Source organism: Emydura macquarii, unplaced genomic scaffold (genome assembly GCF_026122565.2).
Source record: "Emydura macquarii macquarii isolate MOO-44397 ecotype Brisbane River unplaced genomic scaffold, CSIRO-AGI_Emac_v2 contig_2422, whole genome shotgun sequence".
NCBI lineage: Eukaryota > Metazoa > Chordata > Testudines > Chelidae > Emydura > Emydura macquarii.
In genome coordinates, this window is record NW_027132559.1 from 6,575,875 (window position 1) to 6,595,921 (window position 20,047).

The 20,047-nt window shown below is 43.3% G+C and overlaps 1 protein-coding gene across 3 annotated transcripts in view; it reads right to left on the reverse strand.

The window, feature by feature from the left end:
* TGFBR2 (transforming growth factor beta receptor 2) overlaps positions 1-20,047 on the reverse strand; it is a 116,410-nt gene that overhangs the window by 31,025 nt on the left and 65,338 nt on the right. For 2 of the 3 annotated variants that reach the window (XM_067561850.1, XM_067561849.1), the window contains 2 exons: positions 6,707-6,878; positions 4,523-4,713 (listed from right to left, as the gene is read on the reverse strand). In XM_067561850.1, coding sequence (XP_067417951.1) covers positions 4,523-4,713; positions 6,707-6,878 — 363 coding nt within the window. Of the gene's footprint in view, positions 1-4,522; positions 4,714-6,706; positions 6,879-10,119; positions 10,137-20,047 lie in introns of those variants that run through there. The other variant, XM_067561851.1, reaches the window with a different exon arrangement.

Sequence of the window (20,047 nt, forward strand, 5' to 3'; positions counted from 1 at the left end):
GTCCCTTTGATCTTTTTTCCTCATTGAGTTATAGGATATTGTTTTGTGTGATCAGGCGCATAAAAATGTTATTCTTCGGACAGAGTCCTCGAATATTAATTTAAATGGTAATGATCAGAAATGGTAAGGGTCAAAAGCACCACACAGCAGCAAAATTACATATGTGTAGTTAGAGACATGTCTGGTTTCTATTCGTTTGTTTATTTTACAACTTGGCAATTTAAAATCCACAAAAGAATGGGCATTTGATCTGGTTTTACCCATTTCAAATATTTCCAAAGCTATGACTGAGTGAGTCACAGTACCTACCACTATCCACAAGCTTTTGATTTTCACATCTAAATATGGAGCATTATTCAGAGATTGGGGCTGGAAGCTAGCCGTTCACCACAAGAGACTGATAAAGGATGACCATTCCATAAACTGATTTGACTACAAGAAAGAGCTGCTTAGCTGTGATTTGTTGGAACCCAGGAACTAACCTTTTTATGGAAATGAGAACCTGCTGCTAGATCCAGTTTTCTGTCTCCTACCTCAGACACATATTTTCCTTAGAGAAGGAACTAAATCTGGTTTGCCTTTTAAATCTTGCATGTGTACCAAGCAGGAAGAAGAGCTGGGGAGTTGATCACTTATAGCAGTAGGTGCACAGCACAGACACTGATGATCAAATGTAAGATGATAATTTTTTTATTATTTAAATTTTATTGCTAATACAGGGAGAGACTCTGGAGGCTTGAGCCAAAGCCCACTGAAGTCAGTTCAATCAGCTTTGGATCAGGCAATAGAAGGTGACCCTGTCTCACTCTCTCACAAAAAGAAAAAGAGATATGCAAAGGAATAGCAAAATTCACACTCTACTGTACAAGAAAAAGTAGCATTCAAAAGACAAGAGCAATGTACAGAATGGAGCTGGATGACAGTCATTCCAAAGGCAAAATTATTATAGGCTATTATCTAGTTGTCTGGAGGAGCAGCGGACCAGCTGGCTGTGATGTTCTGCTCAAAGTTAAACACAGACAGGAAACCACATGTCTGATACTGTAAAAATCGTTTGTCTTCCTTCCATGGCTAACCAGGCAAGGAACCCAGCTGGGCTGTTTTCATTTAAAAGCACTAATCCACAAGAATAAAAAAGGAATGACAAAGTCTCAATTTTTCTTCCCCCTTGAAGTTGTTCGTGTTTGCGAAAGGACTGGAAATGTTACAAACTGAAGTTTTGTATTACTTTATTTTTCATCTGCGCTACTCATAGAATATGTGCAACTAGGTGTAATTGCTGAATATAGCTTTCACAGTTATATACTTACTTACAATGGGACCCTACCCCAGGGAAAATTCTGAATCTACCTCTTCTAAGAGTGAAAGAAATCAGAGTAATAGGGCAAGATTTTTGTTTGCACTAAGGCCTTTTTACACCAATCTGGCGATAAAAAGGGGCTGTAGTGTAAATGAGAATAAGGCACTTAATGTTGGATTTATGGAATGGTTATCATTATAACCATTAACAGAGAAGACATGTTTGATATCCAAATTGCATTTAATTATATAACCCCAGGAGAAACAGTTCTAACATGACTAATTTATAACAAGTTAGCCAAAATCCACAGAGGTGTGGTCAGCTGTGTATAGAAATCCTAGACAACTGACAGATGGTAAGATGGTTGTTACCTTTTCACTGAGAACACATTCACTTCTCAGCTAAATAAAATCAAGAAACCTAGTAGTGTTGAGGCCAGATTCTGCATTCTCTGTTCACACAAGTGGTACCATTTACTTCAATTACTATAACACTTGTGTGAGTAAGGATTACTCAAACAATAAAATATAGAAGGAGTCGGTCCTTATTTGGTAAATATACCGGTTCCAGAAATACAAGCACCTTCTTTAATGCATATATTTGAGCAACGCATGTATGTGCACTGCATGCAGTATTCACATGGAAAATGTATGCACAAAGCACATCTTATGTGCATCTGTAAGACACCAGATTGTCTTTGAGGCTTGACAGTAAGTGAAATAATCATGGGGCCTGATCATTTGCTGTGGGAGAAATTAAATAGGTGTGTGTGTGTGTACGCACGCAAGCGTGTGTGTGTTTTCAGAAACTGGTACAGTACTTGTAGCACCAACTGCTGCCATCCATGATGAAGAGTAGGGCCCAATTCTTTGTTGCCATGCAGTCTGAGACCTTGTCTATCCATAAGCTTGCACCAATTTAATTAAACTGGTTTGGTTCAATTGGTACAAAACCTGTGTGAACCCTCTTATTTTGGTTTAAGAGTGCTTTCTTTTGGTTCAGTTTAAATCTGTTCCTACCTGACTTCAGCTAGGAATGATGCGTAGGAGTAGAAACATTAAACAGGGGTAGGAGTAGAAAGGTTATATTACCTCTGTATTTTGCTCTGGTGCAGCCACTGCTGGAATACTATGTCCAGTTCAGGTACCCACAACTCAAGAAATATGTTGATAAATTGGACAGGTTTCAAAGAAGAGTCATGAGAATGATTAAAAGACTGAAAAACCTGTCTTAGAGACCCCAGGAGCTCAATCTACTTAGCTTAACAATGAGAAGGTTAAATGGGTGACTTGATCAGAGTCTATAAAGGGCCAGATTTTTAAAGGTATTTAGGTGCCTAGTGGGATTTTCAAAAGCATCTAGGTGCCTAACATCCACTGCAATCAATGAGTTTAAGGTGCCTAGATGCTTTGAAAATGACTGTAATGCCTAAATACCTTTAAAAAGCTGGGTCTAAAATACATACATGGAGATCAAATATTTGGATAATAGGCTCTTCAGGCTAGCAGACAAAAGGAATAACATGATCCAATGGCTGGAATCTGAAGCTAGAAATACTGGAAATAAGTTGTTAATTTTTAACAATGAGTGTAATTGGCTACTGGAACAATTTACCAAGATTCTCCACTTTGGCCATTTAATGTTTTTATAAATGATATGCTCTCATTCAAACAGGAATTATTTTGGGGAAGTTTTAGGCCCTGTATTACACAGGAGATCAGACTAAATGATCACAATGGTCCCTTCTGGCCTTAGATCCTATGGCTTGGTCTACAAATTTACTGATTGGTCAGGGGAGTGGGAAAAAAACACACTTCCTAGAGACATTGCTATGCCAACAAACCTCCCCACGTAGATGTGGTTATACCAATAGAAGAGTGTTTCTGCCAATGTAACTAATACCATTCAAGGAGGTAGTGCTCCTACCTCAGCAGAAAACCCCCTTTTATCAGCATAGGATGAGTCTACACTCAAGGGTTATGCCAGCATAGACTCTGTAGAGTGGATATAGAATATGAACATAAGCATGGTTGAAGCCAAAATAAGTGTGTCTAAATAGCCCTTTGCACCAGTTTAACTCAGGCTTGGTCTACACACGGATTTTGTACCGGTATAACTATGTCGGTTGGGGTCTGTTTTTGGTTTTTTTTAAACCAAAGTAATTACACCAGCACAACGCCTAGTGTGGACACGGTTATACCAATATAAAGGGAACTTAGACTAGTAATGTTACTCCCTTTCCTGCTGTATAGGAATAGCTATACTGGTATAAAGCATCTTTGTACTGATATAACTGTGTCCACACTAGGAGAGCTGCAATAACCTGGGGAACTTGGGGATAGGTAGTGCCTTTAAGATGGTGGAGCCTGGACCATGTGGTGCAGCTGAGTGGCACTGCAGACCAGTACAATGGGTCTGATGCAATGGAGCCATGACTCTCTTCCTGCTTTGGAAATATGCCCCATTGGGGGTGTACATAGGGAGAAACCCTTTTGCTCCCTGAAGGAAGGAACTTCAATTGCCCATGGTTCTAGGGGTTGTCCCTAGGATGGGGCGTGCATGAGAGTGACTCCTTGTGAGCTCTCCTCCAGAACCTAGCTAATGACCAGGTGGCATACAGCCAACTTTGCCCACCTCCAACTCTGCCTCCAAAACTAAGTAGAGCTCATCCAGACCCTAGGACCCTGCTCCAGGTCTCTCACCATGTGGCATGGAATACAACTGAAATTTGGGATTTTAAATATCAAGTTACCAAGTATGCAAAATGTCCCCCAAAATGCAGAACAACTTTGAATAGCAAATAAATGAGAGAAAAATCACAAGCTCTTCAGACATTGCATGAATAGATAAAAAGGTAAAATTAGTTGAAAATATTACCGGTTATGGATTATTTAATTCTCTGTATGCATGAAATGAAATGCAAACTTAACAGAGAGCGGCTTTTAATAGAAAACCAGCCATATAATTAAGGAATGACGTTTCCCATTGGATGTGATACCGTTCAACTCGAAGGTACTGGCTGGGGCATTGACTGCAACCCTCGAAGAGCTGCAAATTTAGTGCAATGAAATTTCTGGAACTGCATTGCTTCTTTGGACCCTCCTCAGTGGCTGAGGAGGCAGTATTTGCCCCAACAGGAGGTTCTAGAGCACAGAAAAGCCCTAGAAAACAACCCAGGTTGCCTGGCAGCAGGAGGGATGGGAAAAGAGAAATTAAACTTACCTCCTGAAAAAATGAGCTTATCATTGCATTCCTCCCCTGTGCAGGTGCACATGTACAGCAGTCCACCAGCTGCCTTCTTCTCTTTCATCAGACAGTTTTGTGAGTCAGAAGCCTCCACTTTATGTCCAGAGAGTGGCAGATCAGGATTGTGACATATTGTTTCTAAAGTTATGTTTGCATCATTCTGTCTCCTAAAAATGAAAAGGAGAATTGAAAACCAAAACCAAAAGGAGACTCTCATGTCAAGGCAATAGTTAGAACTCACAACCGAGTAAATTTCACCCAGAGAGAGAGCTTAAGTAGGACTTATATAGTGCACAGGTCTTACTGTAGTCTCATTGCACAGTGATGAATTTTACCTTTTGTAGGCTTGTCTACACTTGGGATTTGTGCACTGCAGCAGCTATCTCAATATATAACTAGTGGACTTCGATGGAAGCAGAGTCAGACCAGCGCTGAGTGCTTTTGAAAAATAACACCCTAACAATTCAAACTAAAGTTAAACTGAACTGCTTTGAAATTCAAAACAGACTTGATTCAAATTTGAGGCCAAGGTAAATCATCTTTTCGCTGAACTGGTTCAGTGCTGTATATTGTTTTTGCCTCGTTCTTTTTCTTGAACTTACATTGTCATCAAGTAAAATGTGTTAAGCCCTGGATCCTCAGTGCAGAATCTTGTGATTATGAGATCCCTTTAAAAAAAAAAAAAAATCCTTCCCTCCCCCCCCCCCCCCCCCCATTTTGTTTCTGTGGTTATTGGTAGAGACAGCAAAAATTGGTGGAAAATGTTGACAAAAAGTAAATGACCTCTGCAAAATCTGTGGAATTTCAGGGTGTTTTTTTCTTCTAAGATCTGCATAGTTTCTGCAGTGAGTATGAGTGAGTACGTATTTTTAAAATATAGGGCTGTTACAAACCAGAGTAGCTCCACTGACTTCAATGGAAGTGACACCAATTTATGCCATCTGAGAATATTGCCCATACTTTTTTTGGTCCACCTCTAATATTTCATTGTACGATACACGAGATGGGACTGGAAGGACAACTCAGATGTATTTATTGACTCATTGAACGGGCTTGCCTTTGCTGTTTCTAGATGCAGTTGCATTAACAATCCAGGGAATCTCAAACTGTACAGCAGCCACTTTGTAGCAGACAGCAATGTAGACAGAACATTTATTTTACTCTTCAGACACAGTACAAATATTTAATAAAATATTGCACTATTTCTACATTTGAAGTGTCTGTGTTCATTCATGCTGGACATCTTTTCAAGTGAATGGATGTAACAAATCCATGAACCCCAATGGATGTTTCTGATGATTAATCATGTTTTCACCTATATGGTCCTAAAGAGGCTTCAGCATGAACATTCAATGATGTATACAGAATGTTTGCAAATTTTCTGTGCTATTGCTTCAGCCTGGTTGTGAATTGAAAAAAACAAGAATGTTTTGGTTCTCATTGCCAAGGCTGGCTTCATGATTAGAAGGGCAAGAACCATTTAATTTTAAATATGAACAGAAAGTTTAAATTCATCAAACACTTCAGGAAAGCTTCACAAATCACTGAATTTTACATGCCCATAGTTTCTTTTGTCTCAGGTATATATAAATAATCTCCAAGAGTCACTATATTTAAACAGGACATAGAAAAAAAGATTCCTTTATGTATACACTATTATACAGGTAAAGCAGTTTCTCCCATACACTGTACATAAAGCTCCTGTGATAAGCACATATAATCTAAATGATAGGGTCAGTTTGCTGTTTAATGGTTTGACTTGAAATGTTACTTTCCTCCATTCACATTAGATAATTCAGCCATGATCTGCTTTTTAGAGTCTCAAATCTGTTTCTACTTTCAGTGTGCTGTGGGGTGGATGCAGTTTAATGGGCTGAGGAAAAACATGACTTTTTTTCAACAGCAGAATAAATTGGAACATAAACTGTTTAAAAAACCCCAATGCATTTCAGATCAGAATTTTTGTTAACCTCAAGCAACTCGCAACATGCTGAGCACAGAAAAGAGACAGAGTGTAGAAAAGACGGTCTGTCATGGTGGCAGCAGTTGGAGTGAATGTTCCAGAAGAGAGTTCTGAATGTCTTGACAATAAGAGGAACTTCTAAATAATGATAGAAGTGAGCCTTCTTCTCCTAGCCCCCCAAAAAAGAATGAACTTACCATACAGCTGCACAGATTTCATTCTTATTCTCACAGATGGAAGTGATGTTGCAGTTGCTATTGCAGTGACCTTGGTTTGTGCAGGTTGACACCTTAACATCACAGAATTTACACAGTGAACCCAATTTGAATTCATTTTCCTTCATTTCTTTCCTAGACAAGAAATTGTCAGCTGGAAGAGAGAGAGAAATAAAACTCTGTAGTAACATCAGCATATCAGACTGTATTAGAATTAATCGTGTTGGACAGTTTTACAATCAGTAGCAAACTGTCTCCTATAAGTCAGGGACATCTCAAATTTGCCCAACTGGAAGATCACTCCAGCAACATGCCAGGAGCCATTAGTGTTCTCTCAAGTCCTGGTTTCCCTCAACTCCTGTTGACTTCAGAGGAAGTAGAAGGTGCTCTGCTTCATGAAGGATTGAGCCCAGTTTGAGATTCATTTGCATAGAAGAAGAAAGTTGCATCTAGGGTGAGCCAACATGCAATATGTTGCAACTTGGTTCTGAGCAGCCTGCCAACTTGGGATGGCATAAGCATGGCATCCTGGGAAAGGAGTGTACTTGGGAGATAACATTGTAACAAAAACCCAGGGTGGACACTCTGGGCTTGTCTTCATTGCACTGTTAGCTTGAGGTATAACTTGTGTGTTGTCCCTAACCTGATGCCTGTCCACACACAGAAATCCCTAGCTTGAGTTAAGTGGTGCTTTCAACTCAAGCCAGTTGGCCCTTCGGGTGCACAGGCTGAAGCATGAATGCTGCTGATACTTATGCTAGTATGGCAGGGAGGACCCAGCTACTTTATGCCACAAATCCAATCACTCTGCGCTATTCAAGTGTTTTTCAGTGCGGCCGTTCTCACTCAAGCAAGGCTAGCTCGAGAGCAGTTAACTTGAGTATAGCAAACTTGAGGTAACTCTGCAGTGAAGACATACCCTATAGAACTCTAAATTCCAATTTACCCGTGGGCTGCACTTTGCTTATGGCTTCTTTACACAGTCACTTGATGGTAAATTAAGAATTACCACTTGCTAGATACTTAAAAAAAGGCTCAGATCTTTTTGTTTGCTTCACTTGAGCAGCAGTAAAGGAAGAGGAGACAATTCATCCCACTGAGGTTCCAAGCCTATTTTTCAGGAAGTATATTTTTAGTTCAATACTATTTTGAAATCCCAGAACAACTGCAAGGAACAGAAAATGCCCACATATTTACTAAAAATAATATGCAACTCTCTGAGATGGAACAGACTTGGACTACAATAGTTTAAATACAATTCACCCACAAAAGTAAGTGGAACCAATTTAAGCAGATAACAGGCTTTACTGATTACAATGCTTTTGTTATAGTCACCTGTAGAATAAAACTATATTAATTTGGTGCTATATGTCCAAATGTTGCTAGTCAACATACAATAGGAGATTGGAGATTCATAAATTTCCCCTCTCTTCTCTACAAGCAGTACAATCAATACTTCCCCTTAGAATTTGAAAATATTTACCACCTTTCCATATGAATTAAATATATGTGGCCTGATGCCAGAAGAAAAAAGTGCTGGTGCTAAAATTGTCAGTGGATCTCTGCACCACTGTAAGAAGATCAGAGAAAGAGGTTCGCTCATTCCTCCCTCTTCCCTTCCTCAGCCAAGCAATGCCTCCTTCCTACACTGCTGTGGATTTGACCCTATAGCTCTGATCCCACTGCCATTAAGATCAATGGCAAAAGTCCTAACTGATTTTTAATGAAGGCCCTGCCTGCAGAGAAAAGGACAGCATGAGCTCACTGGGAGTTTTGATTGGGGGAGCATACTAGCATTATGTTACAAACTGGCTGGAGTTCGGCCTTAAGTAAACATTCATCTTACTAATTAATCGTGTTGCAATAATTCCTAAAGCCTGCAATCAGGATCAAAGCTCCACTATGCTAGATGCCATACAAACACAAAAGGAACAATCCTCAAGAACTCATAATCTAATGCAGTATATATAAGATCTAATAAATAATTAGTCATTACAAATTTTTCGCTAATCTGTGTGTGACAGTGCCTGTCATGTAAATATGCCTCTAACATTAGCACTATTTCTTATCTGGAGTAGAGTAGCTCCTAGAGGTCCCAACCAAGATCAGGGCCCCCTTCTACCAGTGGCTGTACATACACACAATAAAAAGATACTCCATGACTCTAAAAGCCGATGATCTAAATAGGCAAGACCGAAAGAGTCGGAGAAAGGAGGCATCACTATCTCCATTTTACAGATAAGGAACTGAGGCACGGAGAGCTTAGGCCCAGATTTTTAAAGGCATTTCAATGGGAGGTAGGTGCCTAAATACCTTTAAAAATCTGATCCAAAGATGACTTGCCTAAGGTCTAACAGGAAGTCTGTGGCAGAAACCGGAACTGGACCTCTCTCTCTCTGAAGTCCGAGCCTTCATTGTAAGACCATCCTTCCTCACATATGATGGAAAAAATGCTCCAGCTCCAGAGCTTGCATTTGAGGGCTTGTCTTCACTGTACTGTTGGCTTGAGGTTTAACTTTAGCGTTGTCCTTATCCTGACTTCTGTTCACACACACAAAGCTCTAGCTGGAGTTAAATGGTACATTAAACTTGAGCTAGCTTGCCCATCAGGGAGCATAGGTTAAAATCCTCAGTGCTGCTGATGCTGGAGTTAGTAATGCAGTGCGGACGCAGCTGCCCTGTGCTGCTTGAGTGTTGTTCTGCAGTGTAACTGCTCTCCCTTGAGCTAAGCTAACTCGGAGTGCAGATAAAGCTAACACTGCAGTGAAGACAAGCCCTTGGATGAGCTGTTTCAAATACACTGTGTTTGCTGACAACCGGGCCAGAGTAAGCATTGGCCCTGGATTACACCAGCTTCTGCTAAGACTCACCCACTGTAACAAACCAATGACAATGTCTCTGGACTCACCCTAAGGAGCAAATCTCCATTCCAGCCCACTTGTTTAAAAAGAAAATTCAGTTTGGGAAGCAGCCCCTTTTGAAGTATGGTACACAGCAAGGGCACACGTCTAAATGTAAGAGTCATAGGCTGTGATTCAATTATTAGTGAGGAGTCAAAGGAAACATTCTGGATTGTCAGCTTAATTTTAAACAGGGTTTAATTGAGGAGCAAAAATAAAAAGTGTTTTAGGACATCCAGTCTGACTTCACTTTGAATTTTTCTTGAAAAGGACGGCCATAGAGCTTGGGAGTTCAGTACCTCAATCACTATTCCCCATATCATTCCACTGAGACAGACGTGCAATGTGAATATAGAGAGAGACTTTTTCCCCATTCAAGTACAGTCTGGTTTGAAGAGTTGGTCCTTAAAGATGGACAATGTTTTTCTGGATATTGTTATGCTGCTCTAGCAAGTATCTGGGTGTCATTCTTTACTTTACTTCTGCTTTGGTTACCTTGACAGCTCAGATGACTGTTTCATTCCAAGCTGGTTCAAGTGAAGTTTGACTCTCCCCAATCGAGCATTTATTGATACACTGAAATCAAAGAGGTATCTTTTAAACTGTGCAAGGGGACATGAATCAAAATCTGCATCCAGGTGTAAACTTGGCCCCTAGCACCTCTCTCTCCTGCCAACAGGCCATACCAAACCGCTATATATGATGAACACTCCCAAAACTCTAGAGAAATTCAGATCTGCTTCCAACCTATGTTGCCCAGGGCTGTCTCTAACAAGCTTACAGGCTGGCTGTAGGAAGAAACATTGGTAGGGATCTCCGCTAGGGGACTGCATTGTTCACTCACCCCCTGCTGTGCCCGGAAGCAGTGAAGGGTTTGGTACCAGCAAGTTTGCTCCTCTTTTGGTAGGGAGTTGGATTATTTTAATGCATATCATTAGACTCACTTGACTGAACCATTCCCAGGTTCATGCTGTTAGCCTAAGGGTGTTAAGTGTTTCTTGTATTCAGTTGAGCAAACAAGGTCATTTGGCTGTTTTTTAAGCAGAAGTGGTCTCTAATTTTGAATGAATAAAACTGCCCATGTAATTATAACATTTGCATGTGTAAACTCGTATTTGCACACACAAAATTAGAGACCCTGTTGAAGCCATTCTAAAACTTTTTCTAAAACGTTTTCAAGGCAAGTGTGATCTCAAACATCTCCATATGATCCTGTAATGTTTCTCCTGTTTAGACGCACAGACCTCCAGATTTATAGGCCCAGATTTTGGCTCTCCCTTGCATTTTCCCCCTCCAAATAGATCCAAAACAAGGGGTAGCATTTACTTGGCTCCTGCATTCTGGCTGTCCATGGGTCTTTCAACAGACCCAGTACAGCACCGATCACTCATGCCAGAAGCACATGCCTATGGACAGAGATGGGAATTCAGATTAAAATACATGGACCGTACCTATTGATCCCTAGGTCTGACCTGGAACAACTCTTCCACAGTTCAACATGGAAGTATCAGTGCTGTACGTTTTGGGGAACAAGGATCATGAAACAACCATTTTACCCTATGGCTCACTGCCCAGCCGTGGCTTTCCAGGCACAAGTACACAGTATGTCTTGCCCAAAGTCTATTGGCTACCTTTATTGTTTGCTTTGTGTCTCTTGTGTGTGAATGTCTAACTTTCACTGAGACCTCAAGCTACAGTTTATGTTCCTGTTATTTGTTGAGTATTGCGAGCTAATAGCAGGACTGTGAAAAGCCCACAAAATGTAAACAAAACCAAAATGCTTTCTTTTTCTAGAATATTTACACTGAAAACCGCATCGCACTCGTGCCTCAGGGAGGACTTTAAAAGCACTGGCAAACTCATCCTGCTCATAACTCATGAAGTATAATTGCCGCATTTCTCTTCTCTCATTCTTTATTACTTAGGATTTATGAACAAAATAGTAGCTCTGGGCGGAGCTGCCCTGCTTTAGAAAAGCCTGCTGGGAGAGTGAAGGGGAAGGAAGCAAAACTCTATGAGGTTTAATTCTTGTGAAACTATCCTGTCTGCTGGGAGAAGCATGGATTTGGGACCCCGCCCTCTCCCAACCCCACAGACCTTGGGAAGTTGCAGGAAGGAAGACATCTTTATCAGGGAGACAGGAGCTGTGATGTAGAGAGAGATGCATGCTCCTCTCCTTCCTGGCAGCACAGTTCCAGTAAGGCCAATGCTGTCACCAGGTAGGGCTTAGGCCCCTGTGCAGCTGCACTCCAGCGGTTATAGAAGAGATCCAAGCTCTATTCCTCATGCCTGGATGCGGGCACAGAAATCTCCAGACTTTCCCAGGGACAGTGCTGCAGAAAGCATCTTCCCTGCTCCATCCACACAGCAGAGCTCCATTTGGGCTGACTGCTGCAGCATACATATTGTGCAAGTGAAGGGAGGATGGTGCCATGGAAGCAATATTCCTTCCCTTCCAGGCAGGCCTTCCAAGCCCTGAGGATCCTAGGGTGGGGGAAGGGATGATTCCAGCATTTGTGCTGAAGAGCTAAAAAATCAGGAGATATTTAAAAAAAAAAAGGTTGGGTTCTTTTTGCTTTCTGGTTTCAGAGCATTTAGGGTGTACTTGAGTCACTTTTTCAAGCTTTTCTCCACAATCATGAATTAGAAACTTATTGTTTTTAATAAATGAAAACAGATGCCCATGCAATCACAGGAAAAAATACCAACTATTTAAAAAAACACCAACTATTGCAAGACTTCTGATAAAATTATGGGATCTGGCATAGAGCTAGCACTGGGTCAATATGTGATGTCATTGTGACCCAGGCAGTGGGAACCCAATAGACTGTAAATCACCATAAAATATTTTATTAACAAAAAAAGAGAACTCTGTTATTTAAACACAATATTTATATCTTAAATAGTAAACTTTAAAATTGTAGTCCTGTTCATTAGGAACCAGTTTACATTCTTCTCTATTTAGCTCTTACACATGTGTGTCACATTTGACACCAACCTTCAACAAGATGGTTCATTCGGCACTAGGTTCAGAAATGCCAATTGGAATTAAAAATGTCTTTTAAAAATAATTCAGAGTTTATTCCTCATGAGAAGTACTTCTTAGCCTGTGAGATTTCAAAATGCAGGAGTGAGCAAAACGGTGCAGCGATCCTGTGTCAGTCCCCTATGTGTGACATCACAATTGCCTGCTTTTGATGTCAAAGAAAGCATGACGACTTCAGGTGGGAAACAGGCAGCAGGAGCAGATAAACTCTGAATTAAATTCTCTTTTCATGCAACTATTTCTAGCTGTGCAATAAAAAGGGAAGTAACACCCCTCCCCCTTCCTCCGGAATCTATGACATAAGTAGAGCTGTTACAACTGTTACCAGAAAACGTTCAACTTTTCCCATGAGGTGTTATTGGCTCTTTAAAAGGTTTCAGCAGAAATATCACATATTCATGTACTCGGGAGTTGTGAATCTGTGGTTTGATATACGCAAGGGGCTTCATTCAGCAAAGTGCAGGTGGAGAATGTTGTGCATACAGGCATAAACAACTTGATTCTGCACCAATAAAGTTAATGGGACTTCTTCCATTGACTAGATTAGAAGCAGGGCCAAGCCCTAAGTGATGAGCGGCGGAGGGAGGGCAGGGGAACCTGCACTGAACTCAGTATTTAAATGTTTTCACAGGATCATTGCCAGAAGACTCGACACCTTGCAAGAGCAAGCCCTTAATTAGAGCATAGCTGTGCAGCCAAGCTATTCTTGCTAATAGTAGAAGAAAGGCCAAGGAAGGGAGCATGTAGTTAAGTGCCTCATTTGTATCCTGAGCATAGTGCTTGACTCCATGTCTCCTCAGTCACAACCATTCCTTAACCATACCCTGGCCCTTTTTCTCCCACTGCTTTTTAGAGTGAGGTAGCAGGGCACACAATGGACTTCCACTCAATGAGGAAGACTCTACTTCATCACAGTTACCAAGCTAACTGCATCTCAGACCCTTCAGTCTCCCCAAGCGTACCCCCCGCTAGATCACAGCCTCTAGCCATTTCCAGTCTCAATTCTCCCATTCTCAGGCCAGGCCCTGGGTTGCAGTCCCCCATGTTTCAACCATGATTTACTTCAGCAGGTCTGACCTAGGCAGTTGTGTTCCCTCCATGAGCCTGAAAGCGGTTAACGCAGTGACCAAATAGCCTTCTTAAAGCAAAGTATCATTCAGCTGGAACAAAAGCATTTAACAGAAAACATCTTACAAACAATAAAACTGACTAGGTATGTCTATCTTACCAAGGCTTTAACCTAACGCGGTTCCCAACCTGGAGGGCAGGATCCCATTGGGGGGGGCGCCAAAGTTTACAGGGGTCCATGAGGCTTCAGTAATATTGAGGTCATTTAGCCCTCCTAGTTCCACACCAGGCACAGCAGCCTTGAGCTCCGCGCCAGCTGGAATGGAGGAGCAGCCGCCCCCCAGCTCTGCATCGGCCAGGCACCCAGGCAGAGAGGAGCAGCGTCGTGCCGGTGGGGGCCTGGAGCAGCCCCAACCAACCTAGCAGGGCCCACCTCCGTTACCCTCAGTCCACGAGCAACGGGAAGAGGGTAGGCCACACGAGGCGTGTGGTGGCAGCTGTGCTAGGGAAGGTTTAGCTTCTTACTCAGGTGAGAGTAATTTATTATTATTATGCAATTGAATGCTATTACTATGATTATATGCGTTTATAGGGGTTATATGTGTTTATGGCTGGTGAGGAGGCGGGGCGGGGGGCACGTGTTTTACCTAGTGTTAACTAGTGGGGCTTTCACTCAAAAAGGTTGGGAACCACCCACATGAGGACCCTGGAGTGACTAACTCCTTATAGAGATCTTCCACAGAGCCTCCCTCTGTGTGTCAATTTGTCTCCCTGCCAGAGCTCGCTGACAACTCCCTAAACAGTCCTGGCAACTCCACCCCGTCTTTTCCTCAGCAGGCTTTTCAACTGTTCAGTGTTCTTTTGATCTCCAGGCTCCTGGCCTCACAAAACAGTTGTCTCCCTTTGGCCCACAGCCTGGCAGCATGCCACCATTTTGTAATTGCCCCTGATGTTGGCAGAGAGGTTGCTTTTCTGGGATCACTGCCTTCCTGTTTATTCTTCCCACCACCCCTCTGAAGCTAGACAAATGCATTCGTACACGAGAGTCTTATAACCTCACTGTACAATAACTTCACTTCAATAACCAGGTCACATACCATGTTGATGAAATGGTTACATCTCAGAGTTCATAACATTCATACAAATCAGCTGTGTGTATCACATACAGTGCTTATCCTCCACAGATCATTTTTAAAAACTTGCCCCTATGTGTAACCTGCTCATACTTCTCCTGGAGCACAAGAGTCAACGCCCTGAACCATACCACACAAGGATCAAAGCTACAAAGCAGAATGATCTCTTCAAAATGGGAAGGCACTCAGCAGCACTGCGACAGACTGACAATATCCTGGACCAACCTTATGGAATTAAGATAAACTTTACAGAATGAAGTTAAACCTTATTGAATTAGGTTTAAAATCTTTGGGGTCCATTGTGTTTAAAATTCAACCGTGTATGTGTTATTGTGGAATTTTATGTAACTCCTCTGGTAGGAGGGAGGATACAATGTACTTCCTCCATTAGCAGCCCTTTGAAGCCACCTCTGGAGAGGTGAGCAGATACTAGCTCAGACTAGATCTCCAGAGACCAACAGACAAAGAGAGGATTTTAAATAAATCCACAGCCTGATTTTAAACTGGCTCAGGGACTCCTTCCTAATCCAGCAAAGACGGACCTCTGGTCCATGGAGGGCCACAGTTGTTTGGAAAGGGTTGGTAGGACTGACTGGGCCGATGGAGGCCCCATAAAACTATGTACTTGTCCTGAACTAAAGCTGCCATGAGCTCAAAACCACAAGGAAACCCCTTGGGTGTTGAAGGGCTGCTCCTGCCAGAGCCCATGTTAGGGTTCGAGTGATCTTTGGTAAGCTTAGTAACACCTGTGTAGATTCTTTTATTGTTTTTAATGTTTTCTCTGCTTTTACCTTAAGAATAAAATAGGCTTGCATAGGGAGTGCTGTGTGGTACCTTGTAACTGGGGACAGTCACGCCATTAGAGGTTTCTGATGAGAACATAAGCAAGCATGCTTGGGCAGCTTCTCGCTGCTGGGAATAACACACTGAAGACAGGGAACAGTTCAGCCTGGAGATATCCTGCTCAGAAGGGAGAGAAATGTGTTTCTCCACCTAAGAGACGTGATGGCCAGGGGAATTAGACCCCCTAGACTGGGTGCCCTTGCTGTATTCCAGAGAGGGAATACAGGTGCATTTGCCACAGACAGTGACAAGCATGTTAAATAGTCAGCCCTGTAATGTGGGGAAGCAGCTGTTTCCAATATGCACTGGTACAAAGGAGCGGAGCAATGAAGGAAAACAGAAAAGAGTATGACAGAAAAGAGTAGGACAAGTATCAGTCGTATCTTTGAATTCCTGGTGGGGTTTTTTTTGTTATGAGTCATATCCCCATCATGTTCCTGAACCAAAGTTTCTGTGCAGCCTTTGGAAGAAATATGTCCATGCACATCTCACTGGTGTGTGTTACATCTCGAGCTACATGAAACACAGTGGTTTCAGTCTGAAGCCTGTCCTGCCATTGTACTCGTTCTGTCGGGACAGTACCGTTTTTGGAGACTGGTACTTGGCACAATTTTCCATGCGCTTAGGGCACTCACACCTTTGTAGTTCCTACTACAGAAACTCTCACACACACTTACAGATGTTTATTAATACCTAATTTTAAAAAAATATTCCTTCTTGATTATAGGAAATTGAATATTGTGAGAATAATTAAACATTTCCCCAGTCGACAGGCTCTTTTAGGAAGCACACCTTGACTCATTTCTCAGATATTCCATAAGGAGCTCATGCAGAATAGATGAGAGAAAGGGTGTTCTTGTGGTTAAGGCACAGGACTGGGAGTCTGGAGTTTTGGTTTCTGTTATCATCTCTACCACGGACTTCCAGTGTGATCTGGAGCAAATCACTTAAGCCAACATTTTTAAGAGACTTCATTAATTTTGGGTGCAACACTTTTTAAATACAACAATCTTTGGGTAACCTAGGTCCAGATCCTCAAAAAGTAACTAAACTCCCTAAATACCTTACAGGATCTTGACCTTAAGGCTTGATTTTCAGAGATGGTAAAGAGCTGCAGGTCTTATTTACTTCCATGGCTGCTGTGATTGCTAAGCACGCTGGAAAAAATCAGACCCGAAGTGTCTCAAGTTGGTCAACCAAAATTACTGGACACATTTAAAAATGTTGATCTTAACATCTGTGTCACAGTTTCCTCAACTGTAAATGGGAATAATATATTTCCCTACCTCACAAGGATGTGAGAGGGCTACTGCATCTATGTTGGTAAAATGTACTGATTTTATTAATGAGAAGGTATAACCTAAGAGAAAAGTACTGTGTTATTAAGTGGATCTATTTCTCTTTCCCGAGTATTTTTGTTTTGGGTGGGCTGCACCCCATGAGTTTGGTGTACATATGTGATGTAAACACAAAGAGACAAGGTGGGTGAGTTGTCCCTCTAATATCCTGGAACCAAGACAATTACAACACCACTGCAAACAACATATAAACACAATGTAATTTTCAGCCAAACCACCATTTTTTCCTTGCTTCAGGGGAAAAGCTTGCATCAGCCTGGCCAAACAGTCTGTGAACTTCAGTAAACTGTGCCTAGGTTTTGGTTTTTGTTATGAATATTTTTCACAGTTCTAGTTCGTCCGGTGAAATTAAAGGGCCTGCTGCTGATTTCACTTCCATCCCAATACATTGGGAGTAAGATCACTGACGTAAAGAGGAGCTAATTTAAATGAGATCAGAATCAGGCCCAAAGACTGGATGTTTTTGTACTATTTGTGGGCTGGGAGGTGGGCGGGCATGAGCCCGCCCACTGCTAAAGGCCCCTCCCCCTGAAGAGGAGGAGTCACTGGACCCAGGACACAACTAAGTGTGGGGGACAACTAATGAAAAAAGGAGCGGGCGTGGGGGTCATAGATTTAAAAGAAGGGAATCAGAAGGGGACACCGAGCAGAGAACCCCGGACAGTGCCCACTGCTCCCGGAAGGTGTCAAGGGAGCCGGCAGACATTGCCCAGAGGAATTCTGCCCGGATGCGTGAACGGACAGAGGAACGGAAGCAGGCCCCACAGTCGCAGAGCGCCCCCCCCAAGCCAACCTCCTGTCCCTGGTCTTGTAGATGGCCACTTTGGCCAGGGCTAGGAGGAGGTTGACGAGGAGGTCTGGCGACTTTGTGGGGCCACAGATGGGGTGTGCATAGAAGAACAGTGTAGCAAGGCACTGTGGCCTTCCTCAGAGCCTGGGCCCAAGGAAGGGTCCCGACGCACCTACTGGGCAGAACCAGGCCCTGCAGGCCAAACAACTTGGAAGCAGAGAGGCGGAAGGGAAGGGCGGAAGAGGGCAGGGAAGGGAAGTAAAAAAGGCTGGCCCAGCAGCTCAGGCAAGGGGAAGCTGCCGCCGGAGGCAGATGTGTCTTCCCAGAGGCTGCGGTCTGTGCCTGACCCAGGCCCTGGGCTGTTTGGAGCAACCGCCCCACCAAGTGGAGCCTCTAAGATCTGCCCAGGCTGCTGGGCCCAAGCGACTGGATCAGGCAGCCATACCCGAGCGACTGGGGAGAGCCACCTGAGACTGCTGGGTGGGAAAACCCCCCTGAGGCCGGCCCTGATCTGGAGGAGCTGCCCGATGTTGGGGACCCCCTGGAGCTGCCTCAGCCTGGTGTACCAGAGGAATCCCTGGGACCCGGGGACCTGGAGGAGCTGCCCTCTGTTGACGACCCTGAGGAGTTTCCGGACCTGCCGCTGGTCGACGGTGAGGGACTCATGGGGCTCCCACTCACCATCTACCCCAGTGACCCGGAGAGAGACAACTGGCTGCAGGTACCTAGGGAAAGGGTGGGAGGAGTAGCCCAGGGACAGCCAACTAGAGAGTGGCTGAATCTATGGCCGAACCAGTCAGCGTGTTGCAGCTGGATCCCTGCTGACTCGGTGGCAAACCACTTTGCCACTGATAGGTCCCTGGGCTGGGATGCAGTGGAGTCAGGTGGGCCTGTGTCCCCCTCACCCCTTCCCTAACCACCCTGGGAGTGCTTGGCTTCCTCGGAACTTGCCAACCCCAAGGATACAGAGCTTTACACGCCACACCTGCCTGCAAGGCCAGGGGGCTCCATACTATTTCGCCTGCCCCACCCACTGGAGGGTCGGGAGCTAGTGACTACCTCATCAGCCCTGCCTGGCTTGTGGGCCGGGGGCTAGAGGCTGCTTCGCCTGCCCCGCCCTGCCTGAGTCCCTCCCTGCCCTGCGCTACGGGAGGGCCAGGGGGCTACAGACTGTGAGAGAAGCCCGCTCCGGGGCTGGGGCTAAAGACTTGGAATTTGCAAAGCTTATTCCCCTAGACCAAGGCGTTACGGCCTTCCTCGGAGCCTGGGCCCGAGGAAGGGTCGCGATGCCCCAGCTGGACCGTGCCACCAGCCTACAGTCAGATTTAAAAAAAGAAATCAAAAGAACTCTTAAAATATAACACTGTAACTGACGTGGGCTGCATCTGTTCCCATAAAGTTTAAAGTGTCACATTCATGCACTGATAATACTCCATAATTATGAAGCACCAGAGGCATAAATGGCATAAGTAAGACCTAAAAAGTTTTTGGCTAAGATTATGTGGTTTAGAGTAAGAAAATTATAGTGCTGCTGTTTAACTTTTTAAAAAAAACTCTGATACAGGAATTCATACTAATGTTTCTATTCAGACCATGATTCCTCATTGAGCATCTCAGAACTGCTCCTTCATTAATGTACCCAAGAATCCTCAGTGCCAGTTTTTGCAGCACTATAAAAGAGGTGCAGGAGATAGTGCAATGGTGCTTCATGCATCGGAGGACTAGTTTGATTAATCAGACTGAAAGAATAATCTAGCCATCTAGGATCGGAAGTGCCTGAGTAAATTTGCTTCAGTCAAAGCCCAGAGACAAGGAATAGTGGGGATGTGATTCACATGTTGAGAATCTCCACTATTCCCATATGAGACAGACGTTTACGCACATGCTTGTTGTTGGTTAACTAGTCTGAAACGTTTATAAACCTTTCCATAAACATCCAGCACATCCATGGGAGTTGTATTTATCAGCTATACAAATCACAGTTGTAATGTCGCACAGGTGCCCATGAAAAATGAGTAGTTTAATGCATTAACCAGGCAATTGTGCTTCTAACCTGGCAGTAGTTACACATACATGTGCATCCACACTGATTTATACACATGTGCAAATCCTTACTTTCCAGATGCAATGAGTGCATTTGTATTTTTGTGGGTGCACTGTTACCATGTTTGAAAAATCTGATCCT